We start from the raw sequence: 24,422 nt of genomic DNA, 5'->3' as shown, positions 1-24,422 counted from the left end.
GACCACAACTGAAGCAAGTCAGCACTGTTATATACGCATACATGCACAAACATGGCAGAAGAGCATGTTGCTTTGGAAATGAAAATTATTATTTGTAATTTAAAAAGGCACAGAAATAAAAGAGGTTATGGGAGATGAGTCTACATTTTCGAGATAAAGGTGCGTTGGTTTTGTTACAGTGGGTGTGGTAGCGTATTGTAGGGTATTGTAAACTTGGGAACACCTCAGATGCCTCCATTTACTCATCTGCAGAGACAGAAAAGCTATGCAATAAGTATTGTTAAGTGCTTGCTTTTTGAAGAAAGCATGCTTTTTTCCCTGTGTTGGTGCTTTCGTTTTTTTTTTTTAATGTCATAATTTATGTCACAACAGGGGAATAATATCTGTAGAGGATGGAAAAGATACTCACATCACTTCAATCCTTTAGTTTCACGTTATCTGAAGCATTTGCATTTCCATTCCACACAGACTTCAATTTAAGATGTGCAATGCATATTATTACACATATCCATGTGTAACAATATCTAAGCTCATGAATGCAGTGACATCATAAGTGACATCTGTCATACTGAGTAATAAAAGTTTTTCAGCATATCAAGGTATATGGGTGTCTGATATTTACGTGTGCTATTCTACTAGGTGAAGTAGATAAGGAATACACACAAGCACAAAATCATCAACACGGCAGAATATTAATTACAAGCAATGCATGACAGAAATGCATTAAGCGGCCCTATAGTATGAATTTCAGAGACCATGTAAATTACATAGCTGGGTTCTATTTTTTATTACTTCTATTGTGTAAGAGGTATGGAAAGATGTTAGTCTTATCAAGGGCACTAACCCCCAAACTTACGTGGAGGGTAGCAGGTGCACGCAGCGTGACAGAGAACAGACTTTGCTTGGAAATGCAGCTTGTTGAGCACCATAACTTAAGCACCTTATGAACACCATAATTCATCCACACAGAACAATACAGCACGGGAAAGGCAAGGCTTGTAGGAGAAGGCAGTATCTTCCATTAAGCTAGCAGCTAGCTTAGTTGGGAAAAAACAAAACAAAACAAACAGGCAAGCTTTCAAGCATACAAGCCGTTTTTAAAAACAGAAGTCACAAGCTTCAAGTACAGACTGAGAATATATTTTTCCACACTTAAGCCTTTTGGATAAAAGGTTTGCTGTTACAGCTAAGATGACCTAATGGCTTCTTGGAGGTTCTGCTCCTTCCGTGGTCCATATTTGTCCCTTCTGTTTGCCCTGGCACTTATCTCAGTGAGTTGGCTCAAGGAACTAAAAGGGCAGAAAATGGATTTTTCTTTCTTTTAGAGTTATTTTGATGTCAGTTCAGCTTCCTGAACTGGGTTACCAGGAGTTCAGAGGAGCATGAGCGCTGGCACAGGGAGGAGAAAGAAACATACAAGGAAAAAAAAGGTGCAGGACTGTACATTTCAGTGGCCACTAGCCATTAGACTGGCTTAGCTGTAATGGTAACGCACTGTTAGAGCAGATTTTTAACAATAGTATTACTAAAACACTGTATGGTGTAATTGCTGGTTTACTAAAAAAAATACAATTTAAAAGAAAGAGGGTAAAATGGTGACAATAAGTACAAATTTTGTCTCCAGATCACCGGGAGCCTATCTCTCCCATCTCATCATCCCAGCAACTACTTCAGTGGATCTACTCCACTGTGCTTCCAAAAGGGGGTAAACCAAACTTATTGCACCTTTTAAAAACAAAAGAAAACTCTTCACCTCATTAACGAGGCTGATTCAATAATTTTCTTAGTGTGACATCTAGTGTCAGACACTAAGCATGGTTCAGGCAGTGGCTGCTACTAATCCAAAGGCATTACAGATTCTGTTGCATAGGGGAGTATCACACCTGCCTTGTGGCAGGAACCGTGGTAAAAATCAGTTCAAAAACCACAGACATTTTGTTTAGAATACAAAAACCATCACCAAAACAATCACTGGCTATATGTGCACAGTTAGTTAAAGAGAGGTAAGATACAAATGATAGGGAAACTACCTTATTATTAGAAACTAAAATCAGCTATGCTAAACAACATATAGCCATGCAGTAAAAATGCTAATCTGTTTTGGAGCTCTAAATCAGGGTTTGAAGGATAATGAAACCGAGATCCTTGGAACAACCATTTCAGCTCAGACATAAAAAGAAAATAATGTAGGAAAGACATTTTTTACAGAAGAACAATCATTCACTGGAACAACACCCCTAGGGACATGGTAGAGCCCCCATTGCTGGGGGCTTTCAAGATGTGACTGAACAAGGTGCTAGATAATCTCATCTAGGCACCCTTTCCCACAAAAGTCTGGACTAGTCAATCTTTCAAGGTCCCTTCCATTCTGGGCTGTTCTGTGATACCATTTGTCAAAAGCTGAATGTATTTGGTTAGGCCTTTAAGATGTTATCTAGTTCACCTCAAACTGTTTCTGCTCTTTATACAGAGTACAATTTTGAAGAAAAATATAAGGAATAGTAAATATTTGTCATATTTAACCAGACAAGCAGCTGTGTTGTACAAAGATAAGGACAGAGCAACAGAAAAATCACATACCTAAAGTGTTGCTGATAAGTCTAATTCCAAGAAAGCAGCTTTACTTATACTATTTGCGACACTGAAGGAATAAGCAATATTGGTTGGGCATTGGAATAGACTGCCCAGGGTGGTGGTTGAGTCACCATCCCTGGATGTGTTTAAGAGACGTTTAGATGAGGTGTTGGGGGATATGGTGTAGGGGAGAACTTTGTAGAGTAGGGTAGATGGTTGGACTCGATGATCCCAAGGGTCTCTTCCAACCTAGACAATTCTATGATTCTATGATTCTAAAATGGACTGGATCATGGGAAACCTATTTTCTAATGTGGAATAGGAGATGAAACATTCATTCAACTGCTCAGATATTAACTTGAAGAGGAATAATAAATATATGATAATAAGAAGAAAGCTTATCGAAATTCCCAACAGCTTTATTTTTTTTCTCTCTCTGTCTGTCTCTAGGAATTATCATACTGCAGCAGATATATGGTATACACAGTCCCACATCCTCTCTATGACAGTGACAGACAGTAAATACTTCACAGGATCATGCATGAATTTCCATAATAAACAACTAGGAAATTAGCCCTCTATATCAGGAATATAAACTACTACCTGCTGCATTGATTTCCTGAAACAAATCTAAGATTATCTATTTGTTCTCCCAAGTTTCCCATTTCCAGGAAATGGGAAAACAAGGGAAGTTCTGCTTTACACATATCTGGTTTTAGGCTCTCTCCCAATTGTTCTTGGTCACTGCCAGAAACCAGACAGTAGATGGGCCTTCAATGTGACATAGTGCAACCATTCTCATGTAAAATTAAAATTAATTTTAAATTTTCTTTTTCCTTTTCTGCATGTGGATGCTCCTTTGCCTAGGCAACTTGACCTGTTCCAGCTGTGCTGATTTTTAAATAATACTCAGTCTAAAAATATATATACATGGTGATGATACGCCTATTCAAAATAGACATCACACAACCTTATTAAGTCAGGCTGCCTAGACAACAAACTTGTTTGCTTATTTACACTCTGTGAAGATAGTTGTGATGCTGATATAGTCAGATGGTATGTTAAGAAGTCAGTATCAATTAAGCATGAGTTTTTAATGTATATGAAACAAGATGTTGTATGGCCTATATAAAAATGACATCATATCATTAAAAAGTCCATGGAAATCCACAGAGATATAATGCTGGCAGAAGGTTTTAAGAAGGTTTCAATGTATATGAAACAAGATGTTGTATGGCCTATATAAAAATGACATCGTATCATTAAAAAGTCCATGGAAATCCACAGAGATATAATGCTGGCAGAAGGTTTTAAAGACAAAAGCAACAAACAGGTGTAAAAAGGTATGTCTTGTTTACTACGAAGGGATACAACACACATTCTTGTTTGTCTCCCAAACTTTTTCCAACAGCATTCATCATTTTCAGGCAAGCTCACATCAGCTGTGCAAGAAAATATCTATGGCCATACTGCCCCACACAAAATGTATATACTTTGTGACACTAAACCGATTACTCAGTGAGGCCAAGACTTCTAAGCAACAGATGACTGTTTGGTAACAATCTTATTACTCACAAACAACAATAGAATATCTATTTAATAGAATACTATTTATTGCAAAAGCTAAACAGAATATAAATATGACTATCTCACAGGCAAAAACTGAATGACATGAAAGACCTCAGTTCCAAGAAACCCATCTTTGCATCTATAAAAACGAACTGAAGAATTCATCAGCATTACAATTCCAACAGTAAAATTACTTTTATGCACATAAATTTTCTTCTTTAGATATTTATGCTAAGCTAAATTATTTTCAGAATGCTGTTGTTATGATGGTCTGAGAATGTAAGAGAGGCAAGGCTGGTGGAAGTACTTCCTTCCCTGGAGGTTCTTGAAAGATGGGTAGATGTGGTGCTTAGGGACATGGTTTAGTGGCGGTGTTGGCAGTGTTAGGTTAATGGTTGGGATCAATGATCTTAAAGGTCCCTTCCAACCTAGACGATTCTATGATTCTATGATTCTAAGTCTTTCAAAGCAGTATGCTTTATTAGACCTACTAACAGTGTTAGGAAAAAAATGGGTGAACTTTTTGACACACAGGCCCTTCCTCAAGTCTGAAAGAGAAATGCTAAAGGTTTAACTGTCTGAAAGAAAAGGTAATGAACCCGAGCGTAAGTGTTACTGAAGAAAAGAGAGGATAGGGGAAGTTCCCTCCTTCTCTGCGAAATAGAAATAATTTATTGTCCATGGAACAGAGGAGGGTAATAAGGAGAATTATTTAGCCTTATACGGGATCATAAAACCAGTATCTTTGTTGAGTCCATTATTTTTAGTAAATAGTAGTTAATTTTAATTCATAAGTTTATCTTTTGAAGGTGTTTTGAGGATCCTTTATGAGAACTGATTAGTTAACAGCTTAGCAGCTGTTTTGTGAGAAATTATTTACCACTGGTAGCTATGTATTTGCATGCTTCACTTTTTGTCTGTGAGAGTTTTCAATGTGTAATGACTAAGTTTACCTAAAGTCTTCACAAGGACATGTTGTACTGACGTACTATCAGAAATGAGAGTATAGAAAGAGGGATTATAGAGCCCGTGTTTCAATATGTTGTTCTACTCTCTGAAGTCCGGTGAGACACCTTAAAAGTTTCATTGAGTGTCAGTGAAAACTGGAATGACTTACAAGAAGTGAATTCACATTGTACAGGTAGAAGTCATGGTGTATAAACCACAAACATGCACGTAAATGAATCTGGGTTACAGTGCTTGGACTTCAAAAACCATAAGACTTTAGCTGATAGTAATTGTATCAGATTATGTATCCTTTCCGTAAAGAAGCCACAATGAGGTAATTCACTAACTTTACAAACAAGCCTAATGCTTTGTTCATAATCTGACCTGCAGAAATATTTATGTGCTTTGACAGTTTAGGAAGGTCCTTCCTCCTGTTAAAAAAAAATCATGATTGCCAAGGATATCAGAACAAAACTGTCTATGAATCATTAAGAGACAACATTAATGTGTCTAATGACAGATGAAAATTACGATTTGTTTCCATGTACTTTACTGATTGAACACTTACCTACTGTGGCCGAAGCTGATGACAGGAGAGACTTTCCCCAGGTACCCCAAGCTCCCCATCTACTTGCTTTAGATGAGGAGTCTGTGGCCTATAAGAACAAAAATATTACTCCACTGTCTAAAATTCCAAAGGCAGGAGGAAACACGAAGAACCTGTCAGCCAACAGTCTGTCGTTTAATAAATGATGATACCAGCAAAAATGGTTGTGCCATTGCTTACAAGGGTATACAATCTGAAAATAGGCACTTTGTCATATAATACTCAGCTTCCCTAATCATGGTGATGCCTTCTGAAGAATGGTTCTCAAGAGACAGAACATACAGAGAAATAGCCCAGAATGATGACTGACAAAAGCTTTGCCGCCAGCTCCCCTGACAGATGCTTAAGCTCTTGTACAAAGTAGTCCTTGCATGAAAGGTGTCATTCTTATGGCACTGCAGGGTTGTTACTGTTCTCACCTCGCTCTTTCTTTCCCCAGGAAGAAACCAATGTCATCAACCTCACTCTGATGTCTGTGAAACTGATCATTTGGCTGTTTCAATACCAAGTCAAATAGGCTAATTTTAACAGCCTTCTGTAGTGGTTTAAACTAACCTTGCAGGCTTTGACTGAAAGACCCCATTGTGGGTTCTGTGGGCTCTACTGCAAAGCGTGACTTCCAGCTGAAGAATTGTAACATCTGGTTGGGAAGGTGCTAATACCAGTGCACACATCTGTGCAGTGAACACATGACTACAACTTCAGTGTGAAACAAGAGCATCCATATGGAGAATTAGTTAAGAATCTGTTGTCATACAAAACTAAAACTTACTTCACATATAGTATTCCTGGGCAGCCATGACCTTCTCTGGCTTTATTATATTGACTGATTTATATATTGCCTTTATGTTTACAGTTTGGTCACTAAGGCCAGATTTTTAAAGGTCTTTTCATTCTCAACAGTGCAACAGATTCTTAATGGGATCCTAAATGCTTATGGCCAATGCTACCTTGGGTATTATGTGGAGTTCAAGCTTCTGCGCACAAGAAAGCGGAATGACAAGCTTAGTTCAGATCACCTATTCCTGAAAGCACCTAAAACTCCAGAGGTGTCCTTACAGACGTCATAATATTTCTTCAGGCACCTGACCCTATAAAGCCATACAAGTTTGTTAGGGTTATTATTAGGGACAGGCAGGAACCCATCTCCTTCCTGAGTTCAAGAGGGAGCCAGAGTTAGAGGCTTCTCTGCCTGGGTCTCCTCAAAGGTGTAACCCAGGAGATGTGCACACGGAACTCCTAACAACTGAGTTCAGTAAAAACACAGCCAGAGAAAGTGCTGCCCACCTTTTACATTAATGTGTGGTATTAAGCAATTATCAATATTCCATATTTAAACCATCTTAATAAACTGTTGTGTCAACAAAGCCTCCAGTAACATATCATCCTTACACAATCAACTCCAACCCAAAAGCTGAAGTATCCCAAGACAGCTCTGCATTATGCAGTGTACAGATCCCCTGTCACCTCTTCGAGGTAGGTCCCTCTCACTGGTGTAGGTACTAAAACAATGTTTTAACCTTTTCCAGTTTGTGGATGTCTGAAAATTTTCCAGTGGAGATGAAAAAATCTTCAGCTATGTCCCATGTATTGGATTTGGATGATGTGTAGACCGTAAAAAAGCCTTGATTTTCTTAGTTTTCTTTTATTAACTTCTTGGAATTTCTCACAGGACTCCCAAGGGTCTGTGAATCACAAGTCAAAAACTACTGGCTTAGAACAAATGAAAAACCACTGGCCATTTCACCGAGCCTTGTGAAACATATACTGGTTTTTTTGTAAAGTCAATGACTTGAGAATCAGCAAGTACAAGATTCAGGGCTGCATATGCAGCTTAAATTCTGTCCTCTCCTATGTTCATTCTGTGAATGGAATGAAGCAGATTTTTACAGAAAACCAGGTAACAAAATCACAGGAGTATTCTATCTATACAAAATGGACTAGATTCTTAATAAGATTTAGGCTCTGGTATAGTTTTATTGCAGCCAGGCTAGAAAGACCAAATTAATATCATACTGGCAAAGAGAAATTAAACTGTTCCTAGTTTCCAAAAGCTTAGTGTTACAATTATTTCATTCCCGTGCAGGTTCTCTGTATATAACTCCCTAGGTTTTTGTGAAAAACAGTATGTCAGTTGTACAAAATTCTGTCCTTAAAAAGCAGGGAGGGGAGGGCTTTTATGGAAAAGAAATTACTTACTGGACTGCTTTGTTCATGCAGTGTTTCTTCAGATTCAGATTCTGCATCAAGGCTTACAGTCTCATTGCACTCAGTGGGCATGTCTTTAGCCACCTCTCCACTGCAAGGCAGACTTTCAATTATTTTTTCAGTCAAAGGGTTTTCATTAATTAATATGTCTCCTTCCTGTCCATTCGTAGCACTCTGAGTGGCCTGCCCACGTTCATTTTGTGAAGACTCATGCAAGATCTCAGCTTCCACAGGGTGTGGTACTGACTCGTGAGGCAATACCTCATTGCTGAACGTTTCCGTTACTTCAGGTTTTTCTTCAGATGGGATGCCATCACATATGTCTTCAGACATTTTCAATTCTGAATGTAGAAAATAAATAAAGTCTTTTAGATTCCATAAATATTTGAATGACTATAAAATACACAGCATTTACCATAAGCTATTACTGAAAAACAACACAGCTTTGATGTAAGGCCTTCTGAAGCATGGAGCCCTGTTGGCATATGCATTGTGCTGGCACCAACATCACGATGATACTCTGAATGCTCTATTCACCTTGCAGGATCTCACTCAAGTATGAAGAGCAGCATTACTGTTTCCCAAAATATGAACCGGTGAGGGAGAAATTATGTTCATTTGTCTGGAGAAGTCAAATATAAGAGCTTCTACATGGTTAATTCCCGTGTTCCCTATTAGATGTGTACAAAAGACCACTGGAGAACAGCTCTTATTCTCATCATTTCCACATACACAGGTCCCTATAGCCTGCTGACTGATGGAGAGGAAGATGACAAACACAGTGTGACTAAACTGTGGTGGTATCTGTTGGAGAAGGGGCATAATTTGAGAACATGACAAGCCATGGTCCTGTGGCCATTTCAGACAGGAATCGTTCATTGCTCACACCATTTCTGCATCACTTGTCTCAAAGGCTTTCTGTTTGAGTTTTCTGTTTTCTGTACACGCTTCTCACTTGCTCCTAAAAGCTCCAGCTGTATGACTAAACAATTTTGAAGCCAAGGTAAGCTTGCATGAGGTACAGTGATTGATTTTTTTTTTTCTTAAATTACAACTCAGTTTTCTCTTACTTACTTCTTATCTTCCAGTGTAACTTTCTTTTTCTAGAAGAAAAAGACCACTGCGCAGTCATCAGGTTGAGGATCCAGGAAGGGATAGAAATGGCCACTGAGCAAGCTCTGCAGCTGATTAAGGAGCGGCACCAGCAGAGTCCAAAAGGACTACTATACAGTGATTACTACCACTTACTTGTTGGCAACAACAGTATGCCTGGCACTCTACTCAGAAGACAGCCCTTGACAGAGAGTTGTCATTGCAAGGTCTTGAATATATGCTGAGTTGCACAGCATAAAATAAATTCACACAGTCCTCTCAGTAGATGTTGTCTTTTCATTGACTCCCATATTAATTAAATACGGTTCAAAGCTTTGTACCTGTTAGGAAGGACTGAGGTTCTAAGAGAGACTGAAGAATGTGGAAAAAAAGAAAGGCAAAAAGCAAAATATAACTGGGATTTAGGAGAAGTCTGCCTGAGAAGCAAGTATTTAAATTAGTATATTTTATTAAAGCCTAAAGAATCATGTACATCTGCGGCTTTAGCAGCCTGTTAATCTAACTTGAATGTAGATCAACTGTTTGAACAGTTCCAAGAACAGTATTTGGGATCAATGAATAAGAAACATAAATACACAAATAAGCACTTGGTGCCACTTATATTACTTTAGCTTACACTGTAACTTAATCATCTTTAGAAAACATGCATTTACAAGTCAGAATCTTTGCATTTGCCACAAGTGTTTGCAGTTTTCCATTACAAATATAGCAAATACTATAAAATGCATTAGTGCAGGTAAATATTGCCATTGTTTTAACAGTAGTCACTCTATGATGGGCAGCATCACCTAAAAAAAAATTTTGTATGTGGAAACCAAATTCTACCATCAGCTATGAGGATCTTCTACCAAACCCTGTAAAATACGTACACACATGCATCATAATTTTGCACAGGGGTTGGATCTCAGTCAGAAAATGCCCTACACTGGTACAATTGGTAAAGGATGACACACAGAGGTGCACATGAATTTCTGCAGGACTGCGTCATCTTTGGGGACCACTCGGGCCAAGGTGCCCACAGCTGTCTGCTAAACCTTCCTCACAGGAGCAAAGGAGATAACAGTGAACTACCACAACATCTGTCTGAAACCACAGCCATGCTTAACCTGGGGGGTCACCCCTGAGACTCTACTGATCTAAATCAACCTGGACAATCCTGCCCAAAGCAAACTACTCTCCACAGGTAGTTCACAAGGGGGGGAATAGCTTCAAACTGGAAGAAGGTTGATTTAGATTAGATATTAGGAAGAAATTTTTCACTCTGAGGGTGGTGAGACACTGGCACAGGCTGCCCAGGGAAACTGTGGATGCCCCATCCCTGGAGGTGTTCAAGGCCAGGCTGGATGGGGCTTTGAGCAACCTGGTCTGGTGGGAGATGTCCCTGCCCATGGCAGGGGCGTTGGAACTCGGTGATCTTCAAGGTCCCTTCCAGCCTAAACCATTCTATGACTCTATGAGGGAGATGCCAAGGCCAGCCCCGGGCCGGGCGGCGGGCAAGCCCCCGGCCCGCAGCGACCAGCCACTCTGAGGCGACCAGAGGCAGCCCCTCAGGGGCCGGCGGCAGCGGCACCTGCCGACCCGCAGCCTGAGGAGATTAATCCTGCCTCGAAAGCCAAGCCAAGCCCAGCCGCCGACGGGGCGCCCTCCGACGCGGACCGACGCCTCCGTGAGGGGTAACTTTTTTTTGTGGCCGGCGGGCACGGCGCTTCCCTTTCGCTCGACGGCTGCTGTCGCTTCTCCCGCCGCGGGACGCTGCGGGCACGGCGAGCTGAGGCGAAACCCCCTCGGGCGGCTGCCCCGCCGGCAGCTCCCCGCTGCCACCTGCCCCCGGCGCCCCAGGGGCAAAGCAGGAGCAGCTGGAGCGGTGCTCCCTCAAACCCGCGGCGACCACAGATTCCCCCTTTTTTTTGGTTGTTGGTTTTTTCTTTTTTTTTTTTTCCCCCTCTCGAAATCTCCCGTGGGGCAGTTATTAGTGAGGAGCCCGCAGCCAGTTTCAAAAGCGGCAGAAAAAGAAGAAATCGCCGTGCTCCTTACCGCTCAGCAGTCCCTTGGCCGGCGCGGCCCCTGCTCCTTCCCCTTCCCCGCCCCGCCACGTCGGCAGCAGCGGCGGCGGAGCGGGGGGAGGAGGCGGCAGAGCGGGCCGGGCAGCAGCCGGCCGGCCGGGCCGCAGGGAGGAGGGGCAGGAGGAGGAGGAGGGAGGACTGGCTCGTCTTCCCCCGCTCTCCCTCTGTCTCTCTGAGGCGACCGCCTGTTGCGAAGGGGCTGCTGCGAGCCGCCCCCGCGCTCCAGGCTGCGGGCCGGGGCGGCAGCGCTGACCCGCCACGAAGAGCCGCCCCCGCCGCCATTATCGCCCCCTCAGGGCCCCCAGCTCCCGGCGGGGCGCGGACGCCTCCTCGCTGAGGCGGCAAAAGGGGTAATGTTTGACAACGCTGATGCGATAACGTTCGTGCTGAGGCATTTTAAGTGTAAATAAGTCTAGTCACTAAGCTGACGTCAAATTATTATTATTTTTCTTTTTTTTTGGTAGAAGGTTTAATCTTTCTTCAAAGGGGGCTGCATCTAACCACCTACTGAAGTGTAGGGTTGCAGAATTAACAACTGAGATTTAGCTTTTTCTGATGCCACTTTGCACCTTCGTTGCATCTGTGCTTACAGGAAATGTCGCTAAAATAAACTGGGAGGCGCGTACGCCTACTTCCAGTAAGTTGGTGCAGGGGCTGGGCGCCTGCGGCCAGGCCAGGAATTGTACAGGGTTGAACAAGGGGATTGCGGGCTCTTGCCCAACCCCCTGTGGTTCTTCATCTAATTCCGCATACCCTTCCCTCGTTTTGCCCCTTCATTTTAAGGTGAAGCACGCCCTTTCACTGTGATAAAAGGAAGTTCCATGATTTGTCACAGCGCCCTTTCCATCAGTAGCCTTTCTTTGCTGAAGAGTGAAGTGCTTACTGTTGCCACAAGAAGCAAAATAATGGGTGATGTTGTGAATCACTGAGGAGAGCTGTGAGAGGAGGTCACAAAAATAAAGCCCTAGTTCTCAGAAGTGTGCTTTGCAAATATGGATCATGCTACGTGACTTAATGCACTTACCAGGCAAAAATCTCTGAAGTTTCCTGTTAAGGTAGGCGGTAGCAGAGCAAATGTTTGTATCACCAAATAATAGGTTTATTTTGAAGGCTTTTCAATGCTAGTTAAAGTATCAGGGCATGCTGGTAGTTCCAGCATCTGTTAGATTAATTTAATAATGTTTAGGTGTATTTATTGAAAATCAAATCTGGAGTGGCCCTAAGGATTTCCCTGTGTGTTTCAGTGGAGTTTGTGAAAGAGTAATGGCAGTGTTTTAGGAGGAGTTACGATAGATGAAGCTCAATAGCTGGAGATTGTTTTTCCCCATGATGGATGGTAATTTTGACTGTAAAGTAGATCTTACACTGTCAGTTTTGCAGATTCTATACAAGGCCATGCATGTTTTAGTACTGCAAGACAGTATTAATCGCCATTGTAATGTAAAGTTATTACTTCAGGATGAAATTAACATTATAAGTGCATAAATGTGTATGCCTGTCTATTGGGATAGAAGGGTGTATTAGTTTCCTAAGTTCTTAAATTACTCTGTTGAATTTAGCTCTTGCATTTTCTAATTTTCTTTCACTTTCCCAGTAATTAATTTCACTTGTATTTTCTCACTATAGTAATATTGCAAATGGTTTTGGAATAAATAAGCAATAGCGATTGAACACTTCCACTCACCTCAAATTTCACTGAAGTTTATTACTCTAAATGGAGTGTTACCATCTTCCTCATGGGTTTCTGAAAAAATATTTGGCTCTTAATAAATAAATAAATATAAAGAAAATATGGAAGGAAATTACTACATTTGGCTACTTTTAACAAAACACAGAATATGCATAACATTTGAGGAATATATTAATCTTCTTCCAGCGATTCCACTGGTAAATCTGAGGGCTAATTGCATGCAATTAATGGTAATATGCTTATTTTGCTGTTTAACATATGCTTTATCTATCTTTATAGTACATAGGCAGAACTGGAGAACTATGCAGTGGCCAGCTCATATTGTCACTTAATTGAAGAGATACTCTTGAGTAACAGTCTCTAATTTACTACAGTTAGTACATGTTAACCAAATGTTTGTCTGGTTCTGTATTCATTAGAATAATATGTAGGTTATATTCAAGTGGTTAAACTACTATATTACAAAATGGGAATGAATGTTTGGTAGAAGCAAGGTCTTACCTTAGGATTTTATCTCATTCTAAGGATGGATAGCAAAATCTTTCCAGCTAAGGGCAGACAATGGTGAGGTTTTGTGTGTAAAATGTTATAAGGTGTCATTTGGAAACCAGCTGTGAATACTCTTGTCTGTATTGACAGAAATGGAGAAAGAGTCATACAGTACCACCATAAGGCTCATTGGCATAACAGCAGAGGATATGAATTGTCTATATTCTGTCGCTTACTACCTGTCCTATCTTTCCCTTCCTTTTTTGGATGGTGTCTTTTCACTTGAAGCTGATACATTAGATACAATGTATAGAATAACCTTTAAGGTGAAAAAGTAATTTTTAACATTGTTTCCTCTGCTTCCTGAATCACTGAAATGTTAAATCTTGAATGTGTTATGGTATGGTAACTCAGAAAGGTAGGACGTAGTGTGGCAGTTCCATCTAAGATGGAATTTCTGACCAACATTATACAGAAATAAAGAAAGTCTGGCTTATGTCTTTGCCAGGACAATAACCCAAGTGTTTGGGCCTTCGGTACCAAAGTTGCTGCTCTGTTTGAATTAAAAAAAAACAAAAAAAAGAATAAAGACCTCACCCTCTGTTTCCATGTCCAATATTTAACCCAATAACAACACCGCTGGAGCAGGAGAGAGAGATTATTTTTCCATTCCCATTAAATGGAAATTAAAATAAGGCAAACGAGCCTTGATAAGAACTTGACAACTAAATTGGTATAGCAATATAAAACTTGCTTAAAAAAGTACTTATTCTCATATTAATTTGATGAAGACAGAAAGTTGGTAAAAAGATTAATTTTTCCCCCACTTAATCTATTGCAAAGAATGAAAACACATATAAATATATATTATATATATGAATAGTAATTAAGTAATGGGGAAATTACAGTAATGTTTTATGTGGAAAATACATCTGGAGGAAAGCAAATGCCATTTCATAAACTGTCAGTAGGTGGCGCAAATATTTATATAAAAAATTTGGGCGTTCCTAAGTACGGTTACACAGTAGGATAGGGTTACAGGAAGTTTTCTTTTTGTCTTTTCCTCAGTGCATAGTTTGCTTTTTCGGAGAGCAGGGATTTCTGGTGAGAAACTTTTCATTTTATTGATTTTTTTTTTTGTGGTTGCTAGTTAGCTAAAGCTGTTTTATATTCTGCATCTTACTTGAAAATGAGCCATGTTTTCCATAGAGGGTTATTAGTAAGTGTATGATGTACCTTCAAGTGTATGGGTAAGAAATTAGAGTAAAGTTGCTTATGTTCAGTAAATTTATCCAAAGAATCTGGACGAATAGCAGTCTCTTTCTATTAGCACTACAGCCATAGTTAGAGGGGTCACAGTGATTTAGTGGAAATAGTTTTTCTGCAGTTCAGGAATGGGTCTAACTTGATTATATGTTTCATCCATATGAAAGACATATTTTTAACATTAGAGTAATGTATTATGCCCGTAACTTGCAAAGTGCATGCCTTAATACTGAACCATCATAGCTCAATGCATTCTGTACATTTCTTATATGAAAGTTTAGTCAGTTTATACCGAGTTTGTATTGGAAAAACTCTTAAAACCTCAATTTTGATCTCTCACTCTTTAAACAACTAGACAATTTCTCGCTATGATCTTGGTTTGCTTACCCCACTGGATTGCTTCTCTGCTTATATCTTGATAATGCTCTTTTTGTAAAGTTTGAAGACTTGAGGATACTGCTGAATTAAAAGGGATATGACTATAAAGGATATTTTCTCCAGTGTTAGCCCCCAAATCATGGGTCATGTGTTATAACAGTTCTTAATTTTGTTGCCTCATAGGATATTCTAAAGAAAGTTTGAAGGTACTCATACATAATTTGACTGAAGGCCAGGATAAGGAATGAAAAAGAAAATTAAGCACGTGTGGAAGAATCATATCTATCTTTCACCTAGTCCCTGGATATTTCTGAAATTTTATCCTAAGAAGAAATAAAGATTTGAAAGTAGATTTTTTTTTTTTTTTTCAGATTTCTCTTGAAGCGACATAGTTTGAATATATACATATTAGTAGTGTAGCACAAACAATTGGAAGAATAGGATAGAGGGTACTGATTATCTTATGCTCTCTGCACACGACCAAATGCCTTTTGAGGACTATTCTCCTTTAACTTGAAGACAAGAGAATATCAGGTAACAAGCAGACTATTGCTTCTTATTGAGAAACATTCATTATCCCCAGTCTTGTCTTGGCTCACAGACATCTCAGTTTTCTGTAATGTATTTCTCAGATTCACTACACTGAGGAAAGTAGAATGGTTTCAGTTCAGTTTCAGTTCAGTCTGTCTTACTTGTCAATCTCAAACTGACAAATTTTCTTTCAGTGTTAAAGGATTAAATTATTCTTTACAAAATTGAAAAGGCAACTGCAAAAGAAAAGTTTCAAAGGAATCTCATGCAAGCTTGAAATATAACTGGCACTGCTATAGTGAAAAAATTTTCAGACTTCTTTCTTTCTTTAGCTGAATCCCTTCTTGCCTTCATCTCTTCTCCGAGGTGCTGTTTTATGGGGTGGAGTGAGCTCTAGACTCAGTCCAGAATGGGCACAGGTGCCCCCTCTCCCCCTAGTTTGCTCATACCTGAAGAATTCATCACATACTTGATGAATTTAATCTTAAAATTCATTAAGATTAAATAAATCTTCATTCATTTATTAATCTCTGCTTCTTTCTCACTTGCTAATTAATCTTACTGAAGCATGTTTTATTACTTTGGAGGCTTATGGGAGTGAGTTGTTTGTTTTAGCTATTTACATCTACCTTTGCAAGGCACTCACTCTCTGCTCTGTTGATTTGCTCGCTAGTTTTATGTCCCTGTTCAAGACATTAATTAAATCACTGCTTTATTGGATTCCTCCATCCTGAGATTGCCCAATATTGCTGTGTTCTTCATGGCTTCTTTACAGCTTTCGTACCACAGAGTTCATTTTTTATAATTTTTTGAAGAAAGCTACAATGTGGTGCATCCCTGATAACTATCCGAGGCATCTCTAGTGTAAAGATGACTGACTTGTAAAGGTTTTGAACTGTGCCTGTTTGCCCCTGTTACTAGCTTTTGAGATCTAAGCTTTTGCCCTCTGTCAATGTGCTACATTAATTAGTCTGCTTGCTGAGGAAAATTGCTCAGCAGGGTAGAGGTCTGTGAGAGATTTTGATATGAAGAGAAGTTAGTAGTGAGGGTTCTGCTTCCTCTTTTCTGTGTGTGCAGAAGAGGAGATGCAGTTGGTGAATTTCTAGAACTTCTGTGTAACCATCAGAAGCAGACATGAAATTAGAAATGCAGAATTATTTAAACAATCTGGCTTTGGTGAGTATTCTGTACCTCAGATAGGTTTATTTCCTCCTGAACCATACTGCTATGCAAATATTACAGAAGTAAATGTATTTCAAGTCTGTTAAAAGTTTCATTTCATTATGCTCTTAATACCTGCATTGCAGGGAAATTTGATTAATTCTTAGAATTATATAGCCTGTATAAGAAAACCCTGTTCCTTCTACTTCCTGAAGTAGTAATTATTAAGGAATTAGCATCTCATGTGAGATTCCCCAGCTTGAAGATTACATATGTTTGAAATTCTGTTTTGAGGATGTTAACCAAGTATGAAGAGGTCTTTTGCTGGTTCTTCGATTGGAGATGAATTCCACGCACAAAAGGTGGGTTATATTTGCTCCATTATTTATTTTTTTTTCTTTTTGTTATATGTAGTTTGGGCTCCATCAAAGCTTGGGTGCTGGTGTTTCATCACTGTTGGAAGATATTCTTGTATTTTGAAATTTCTGTGAAAATGCTCATCTGTATGTTGAATTTCAACAAAGAAGAAAAAAAAGTTTGGTATGGCAATTTTCATTCTCAGCCAACTATAATTTAATAGCATCATAAAATAGCACTGGAAGGGTAACTTGAGGGGTATATTGCTTTGCTAGACGTATCTGCTTAATTCTTTGACTGTGGAACTCTTCAGTGCTGTACAGTGTGGATAATCCCTTCTTGCAGTGTATAGCATAGCATGAAGAGTAAATTAAAGCTTCTCTGGCACTGAAGCATGGACCATTGTTTTTTTCTGCCCTCAGAAAATTTCTTGATTTGTTGCTGATGTCCCCTTTGCTCAGGGGGAAGTTCCTCCAGATAGTTCCAGATCAGAGTTTATTTGATTCAAGAGGTTCTTTACCAACCTGGACTCTAAAAACCAGAGTCAGCTGCTCTTTGAAGGAAGCTAAATCAGTTTTCCTTGTCTTGGTTCTTCTTGTGAGTGATATTGTACTTTGAGCAATTTCCCAGCTTCATTTCTATTCTGTGCTCAGATACCCTTTCTGAAGACAGAATTTGATCTCTCAATTGGATTCTGTTGATGTAGAAAATTATGCTTTACTGATTATTCTTTTATTGCTTTTGGTGATGTTAATTACACATATTTTTGCTTTATGTATTTGAAAGAAAACTTGATTAAGCTTGGTAGGAGACTTGAAGGGGAAAAGCTGAGTTTTGGTATCAGTCAACCAAGTCATTGGGGATTAACACGTGTTATAACCTAGAACTGAAAAAATAGACTTCTGTTTTTTATTTAACAAAAGATTGCACAGGGGCAGAATTTTAAAACTTTGGGTGTTTTTATTTTCAAACAAAATCAGCACAGGAAAAAAAATCAGGGCTGCTTGTCTCCTGAAAGAGTTTATGAGTTGCTCATGCTACAGGTTGTCTGTGTGTTGCATTAAATGCTTGATGACAAGAGAGTAATGCCCAGGTCAGGCTTTTCCATGATAGGACTGATGCTTCTCCAAATCTATGTAGGCTATTGGCAGACATGACCATATATTAATTCTACTGTACCATTTTCCGTATCCACAAAATTTTCCCTCCCTGGGCTTTTTGATCCTTAGAACTAGACTCATTGTCCCTCACTGTTTCTAGAGAGGTTCTTTGTCAAGTTGCAGCTGTGGGGTTATTTGGAAAATGTAGGAAACCTAGGAAATCCTGGAGTCTTTGGAAGTGTCAAGTGTTTTCTTTCAGATTTTGGGTACCACTGCTTCATATGTAGTGTCTGGTTATGCTGTGGTTTTCCCATTTGTATGCTTTTGGACAGACTGGCATTACAATATTAATGAGACAGGATAATTCCTCCTCAAGCTTCTTGGCTTACTGGAAAAGTGGGCCCTTATGTCTTTGTGCTATAGCAAAGACAAAGCTAATCAGCTTCTCTGATCGGCTGAGCCTGAGGGGGTGCATGGCCATATCCTGGGTCTTTGGGGTGTGAAGAGGAATATCCTTTGGCTGGGTGTGAAGAGGAATATCCCTTGGCTCTTAGACTGAAGAGATTGTTTTTGCACCGCTTCCTGTGAGGGTCCATGGGGCCTTTGGAGTTCTGTCCTCAGATGTGTCTGGACATGGTGTGTAGGGAAAGAGCAGGTGAGTGTCTTGTTGTGTTCTCCTTTACTTCTAAATGCATTGATGTCTGTTTGTACTGGTTTTGAATTTTTGAATATTGTTGAGAAATTTGTATTTCCTAACATCTTTGTGTTTGGTTTTTTTTTTTTTTTTTTAACTTACCACTAATTGTGTTCCTACCATTATAGAGAAAGATTCTACTTAACTGAGAAAATCAGTAACTGGAATTAAAGAATGGGCGTGAGGAGGATAGATAAGAACTTAGAACAAGACTATGTAGAAATAAATTTTTTATTACATAAATTTTGTATTGAATTTTATTTTAGCAAAAAAAAAAGAAAATTCAACAGTTCAACAATTTCAGCAAATTCCATGTGTTTTCTTTTCATAGGGTTGGGCTCATCACTGAGAAATATTGATCAGCAAAGATATGCATCTATGTTTCTGTAACAAATCAAGATAAACCTGGAAGGCATAATGGGACCCCTTAAAAATATCTCTGTCTTTGCTTCTGTCTTTACATTCACGTTATGGAATAATATCCAGCCAACTGTGGAAAATGAATTTATTGCAAATTATTCAAGCAGTTTGCTAACTAATGTTCCAAAAAACATTCCAGTCCATACCCAGATATTAGATTTATCGTATAATAGGATCTCTGGACTTAGTATCTCAGAATTTATTTCTCTTTCTGACCTTCAAGTATTAAATCTTTCTCATAATATAATTACAGAGCTTGACTTCAATGTCTTCATTTTTAGTCAAGATTTAGAATACTTAGATTTATCTCATAATAACATTTGGAAAGTTTACTGCCAAACTCTTGCTTATCTTAGACATCTAGATCTTTCTTTCAATAAGTTTACTGCCCTGCCCATCTGTCAGGAATTTGGTAACATGTTTCGTTTGGAGTACCTAGGATTAAGTGCCACAATGATGCGAAGGTCAGACTTCAGGTGTATTGTACATTTGCAGCTGCACACTGTCTTCCTAACCTTAGAAGACTTTTCTCTGTATGAGCCTCAGAGTCTGACAGCCTTGAATACAAGGAGCCTCCATATTGTTTTTGCAGCAAACCAAAACTTCAGTTTTTCCCTCTTGTATGATGGATTGACCACTTCAGAAAACTTAAGAATAGTTAACATAAGATATACCTTGAGCCACAAAGATTTCCCTGCTCCTCCTTTAACGCTTCTGAAGAAAATCAAGACAACAGCTCTGATGCTTGACACTGTAGATTTACAATGGTCTATCATTTTGCAAATTTTCCTGCTTATTTGGTATTCACCTGTGGAGTACTTGACCGTGAGAAATTTGACTTTTCGAGGACCACTGGGGGAGCTGACTGAATATGAATTTCTACCCTTATTAAGCCCTCTGGAACAAATAATCTCTTTAGGTAGCTCCATGAAAGTGCTGACTTTGGAGCATGTTCATAATAAGGTTTATTATTTCAACCAGGAGATTCTATACAGACAGTTTTCAGAGATGAATATTACCAGTTTGACAATATATGACGCATATATGCCACATATGCTTTGCCCCAATAGAACAAGCTCATTTCAGTATTTAAATTTTTCTCACAATGCCCTGACAGATGAATTGTTCCAGAACTGTGGTACTCTGGCAGATCTCAAATTACTTATTTTGCAGAGGAATAAATTTGAAAGCCTTTCCAAGGTAAGCTTCATGACCAGCCGTATGAAATCGCTGAAATATCTGGACATCAGCAGCAACTTGCTGAGTCATGATGCAGCGGGTGTGCAATGCCAGTGGGCTGAGTCTCTGTCAGAGTTGGACCTGTCCTCAAATCAGTTGACAGATTCTGTGTTTGAGTGCTTGCCAGTCAACATCAAAAAACTCGAGCTACAAAACAATCAGATCAGCAGTGTCCCCAAGGGGATGGCTGAGCTGAAATCCTTGAAAGAGCTGAACCTGGCATCCAACAGGCTGGCTGACCTGCCGGGGTGCAGTGGCTTTACGTCCCTGGAGTTCCTGAACATAGAGATGAATTTGATCCTCACCCCATCGGCCGACTTCTTCCAGAGCTGCCCGAGGGTCAGGGAGCTACAGGCCGGGCACAACCCGTTCAAGTGTTCCTGTGAGCTGCAAGACTTCATCCGTCTGGAGAGGCGGTCTGGCGGGAAGCTGTTTGGCTGGCCGGAGGCGTACGTGTGTGAGTACCCGGAAGACTTGCGAGGAACGCAGCTGAAGGACTTCCACCTGACTGAACTGGCTTGCAACACGACGCTCTTGCTTGTGACGGCTCTGCTGCTGATGCTGGTGCTGGTGGCAGTCGTGGCCTTTCTGTGCATCTACCTGGATGTGCTGTGGTACGTGCGTATGATGTGGCAGTGGACGCAGACAAAGCGGAGAGCTTGGCACAACCACCCTGAAGAGCAGGAGATGGCTCTGCAGTTTCATGCATTCATTTCCTACAGCGAGCGTGATTCGTTGTGGGTGAAGAACGAGCTGATCCCAAACCTGGAGAAGGGGGAGGGCAGTGTGCAGCTGTGCCAGCACGAGAGGAACTTTATCCCTGGCAAGAGCATTGTGGAGAACATCATTAACTGCATTGAGAAGAGCTACAAGTCGATCTTTGTGTTGTCTCCCAACTTCGTGCAGAGCGAGTGGTGTCACTATGAGCTGTACTTTGCCCATCACAAATTATTCAGTGAGAACTCCAACAGCTTAATCCTCATTTTACTGGAGCCAATCCCTCCGTACATTATCCCTGCCAGGTATCACAAGCTGAAGGCTCTCATGGCCAAGCGAACCTACCTGGAGTGGCCGAAGGAGCGGAGCAAGCATGCCCTTTTCTGGGCTAACCTGAGGGCGACTATTAGCATTAACCTGCCATTATCCTTTGAAGCAAATGATGAGCAGAGTGAAGTTACTTCTACTAGTAGTCTAAGTGAGTATGTGAATAACTGATTTGACTGTCTTGCACTAAATTGTGTTAACCATTTTTTATAGTTTTTTACAATATTTCTAGTTTAGAGCAAAATGTAATCGGACACATACAGAAATTGCTATTGCTTAATCTAGTAATGAAAGTAGTCAGAAGTCTTCTGTAGTTGCCTATGACCAACAAAGTGAAGGAGAGAGAAATTTTCATAGTGATTACATTTATTTCTGTTGACTTGGATTACATTTATTTTGGGCTTTTTCCATTGAAAGCCATATGTGAAAGTAACAAAAATAGTGGTTGGTTCAATGTCATCAGGACTGTCAAGGCATGCATTCAATCTTTGTTCTGGCATGGATGTTGTGGGGTTAAGGTGGAAGGGATCTGCTTCCTTGGGTTTAATTAAATAATACAAAGAAGAAGAAAACTCTTGTTTAAACCCCTTCCTGTACATTGGTATAGTAGATGTCAAAGGTACAGTATCCCTACACCTTCAGCCTGTTTTCCTTTTCTGGAAGTTTTTCCCTTCATCACAGACAGAAAGTTTCCTGCATAGGAGCTGAAAGTTGGAACCGTTAATCCATGTTTAATATTCTTCTTCCTTTGCTGTACTAAACATTACCACTTGCCTAGATTTACCTACCAAGTCATGATTTCATAGAATTTGCTATTCATTAGCTTCAAAATAATAGATAATAGCTGAACTTAGGAAATTTTTATAGTGTTATAATATTGCTGCTTTCTGCTATGATCATATCAAGTTATATTGGGTTGCCTGTTTTTCCTGTTTTCTAAAACGTAGTTATATGTTTCAATAAAATATTTTTCTTATTATGAACTCTTTCAACTGTAAGAGGGCAAAGAAAAATGAGATGCCTCAAACTGTTGCCGTTCCATTACAAAAATTTTCCTCAGTTGTGCTGCTGTAATTCCTCTGTTAAACTATAAAATATATTTTATTGCTATCTCCCTGCAGCAGCTAATAAGTAACCTACATTGTAATGTGGTTTTATAGGTATTTAGAATACATTTTACACAATAATAACAGGAAACGTCCTCATAATTATAGAAAATTGGCAATGCTGCAAATGAACAGTGGAAACAGAACTTGCACAACCATTGAGAAAGAGTGGTATTACCAGAACTGTCACTGAATTAGGTCATTTTTTAAGTATTTAAACTCAGAAGCTTGATGTTTGGGGGTAAATCCTCTTTTATCTCCAGACTTTCACTGAACTCTGTTACCTTGCCTTTTTATTAGCAGGTGCTGAGGGTCTTCATGCAAGTGAAAAAGGAGCAATATTCATTGGGAAATAACTTCTCTGCTAAAATCAAACTGACTAAACTAATGGTATTTGTTGATAGGAGACATGTAATCACTTGCTGTGCTTGGATTTAATTTGACAATCTAATAAACCTCTCCTTTTTTATCTATTATTAAATTTCCTGGTGTCATTTCACTGGTGATGAGGAGCTGTGTAATTATACTTATGGCTTAATGGAAATTCAAAGCCCTCTGATGAGAACCGCGTGAGCAGCACACGCGGTGAGCAAGCCAGTAAGAGGTTGTGACCCTTGACACTCGCCCAGTTGGCTGACCAGGCACCTGCTAGGTGTGTGTGGAGGCAGCCAGATGAAGCAGTGGACGGGAAGCTACGGGACAGCTTCCTGGTGTCCAGAGGTGCTGAGACACTGCTGTCCACCCACCCACCTACCAGCTCAGGGTAAGTGGGTATCAGCAGCACACCGAGTGCCTGGCTCTGAATGTAGATATTTGGAAGAATCTTTATTAAGTCTTAATTTCAGGTGAAGGGAAGTTAGCTACTAACTTCTTTGGTAACACCTAAGTGAGACATCCCCCTTCCCAAAGCCAGGACCAAGCTTTCTTTGGGTACCTTTAAAAGGGCTGCTAAAACCTCAGTACTTCAGTGGGAGCTGGTGGGTGCAGCATGTTTGGAAAAACAAGTTATTTATGATGAGGGGAGATGTTTAAAGACACAGAGGAGCTTAGGGCTCTGCAGGAGTTTGAGTTGGGAAGGCTTTACCTTACCCTGAGAGTTACTCATGCTTCATAGCAACCCAACATAGCAGCCAGGGCTGTCAGACACCGCAGGGTGCTGCCGAAAGCGCATGGCCAACCTGGTGTGCCAGCCAGCCAGTTATAGTAGGCTGTGAGGCACTTTCCACAGAAGTAGTGATGTCAAATCTGGAGCTGCAGCCTGAATGCACGGCTGGAGCTGTGACGTTTCCTTCTTCACAGGTTTTTCCCAACCGTACAGCATCCCTCTGAGCGCATGTTCTTCACTTCCTCTGTAACATTGCTGGCTGCTCTTAGGTGGTTGCCTCCTAAGCTTTAGTGGCTTCTTTATTTCAGCTACAGCCAGAGTTACACCTGTCTATAATTTACTGTTTGTGTGCTGTACAGCTCTCAGGAACTTAAGGAACTGTTCAGCCACAGAGGCCAGTGCACATTGTGCTGGTTAGGACTTTTGTAGCCTTTACCTCTCCAGGGCTCCTCCGCGCTTTACAGCAGAGAACGCTACTCAAAAACCTGTGCCACCCCCCTTCCTGAAAGACTTCTCTCATCCCAAATGTTACAGTCTAGGGGCATGATTAGCATTCACAGTGGTAACATTTTAACGGGCATGAAGTCTGTCCTGTTTACTAGACGAGAAAAGAGGAAGTAAAATTTCTCAGCTCAGGCTTTCCGGTCTCTGCAAATGCAATGCATCAGCAAACTGGGTTTTATGTCCTAAATAACGTGCAGGGTCTGGGCCGTGGAAGAGTCCCTCACCTTTAAGACTGTTCTGAAACCTAAGTGGTAGG

At 40.1% G+C, this 24,422-nt stretch overlaps 2 protein-coding genes across 3 annotated transcripts in view; one reads left to right on the top strand and one right to left on the bottom strand.

The window, feature by feature from the left end:
- The window catches only part of FAM114A1 (family with sequence similarity 114 member A1), a gene marked incomplete at its 5' end in the record, with an annotated part of 32,601 nt that extends 24,362 nt beyond the window's left edge, over positions 1 to 8,239 (bottom strand). The window contains 2 exons of the mRNA XM_082482496.1: positions 5,660 to 5,747; positions 7,898 to 8,239. Of these exons, the coding sequence (XP_082338622.1) occupies positions 5,660 to 5,747; positions 7,898 to 8,239 (430 nt within the window). The remainder of the gene's footprint in view (positions 1 to 5,659; positions 5,748 to 7,897) is intronic.
- An 8,651-nt stretch (positions 8,240 to 16,890) lies between these two features.
- LOC309671585 (toll-like receptor 1) lies at positions 16,891 to 23,038 on the top strand. 2 transcript variants are annotated; one of them, XM_082482859.1, is made up of 3 exons: positions 16,891 to 16,959; positions 19,080 to 21,602; positions 22,861 to 23,038. In XM_082482859.1, the coding sequence occupies exons 2-3, from the start codon at positions 19,166 to 19,168 to the stop codon at positions 22,911 to 22,913; spliced, it is 2,490 nt and encodes an 829-aa protein (XP_082338985.1). In that variant the 5' UTR covers positions 16,891 to 16,959; positions 19,080 to 19,165; the 3' UTR covers positions 22,914 to 23,038. The 2 variants fall into 2 exon arrangements, with proteins under 2 accessions (XP_082338985.1, XP_082338984.1); XM_082482858.1 differs by having other exon boundaries at positions 22,858 to 23,038.
- The last annotated feature ends 1,384 nt before the right edge of the window (positions 23,039 to 24,422 follow it).

Source organism: Vanellus vanellus, assembly GCF_965231255.1.
Source record: "Vanellus vanellus genome assembly, chromosome: 4".
NCBI lineage: Eukaryota > Metazoa > Chordata > Aves > Charadriiformes > Charadriidae > Vanellus > Vanellus vanellus.
The sequence above is the reverse complement of the archived record's forward strand: the minus strand, read 5'-3'. Positions and strand labels throughout refer to the sequence as shown.

Bases quoted from the DNA above. Each gene is read 5' to 3' on its own strand.
- LOC309671585 (XM_082482858.1), top strand. From the start codon at position 19,166: ATGGGACCCCTTAAAAATATCTCTGTCTTTGCTTCTGTCTTTACATTC. The intron at 21,603-22,857 runs GTGAGTATGTGA...CCTTTTTATTAG, and splicing joins TACTTCTACTAGTAGTCTAA to CAGGTGCTGAGGGTCTTCAT.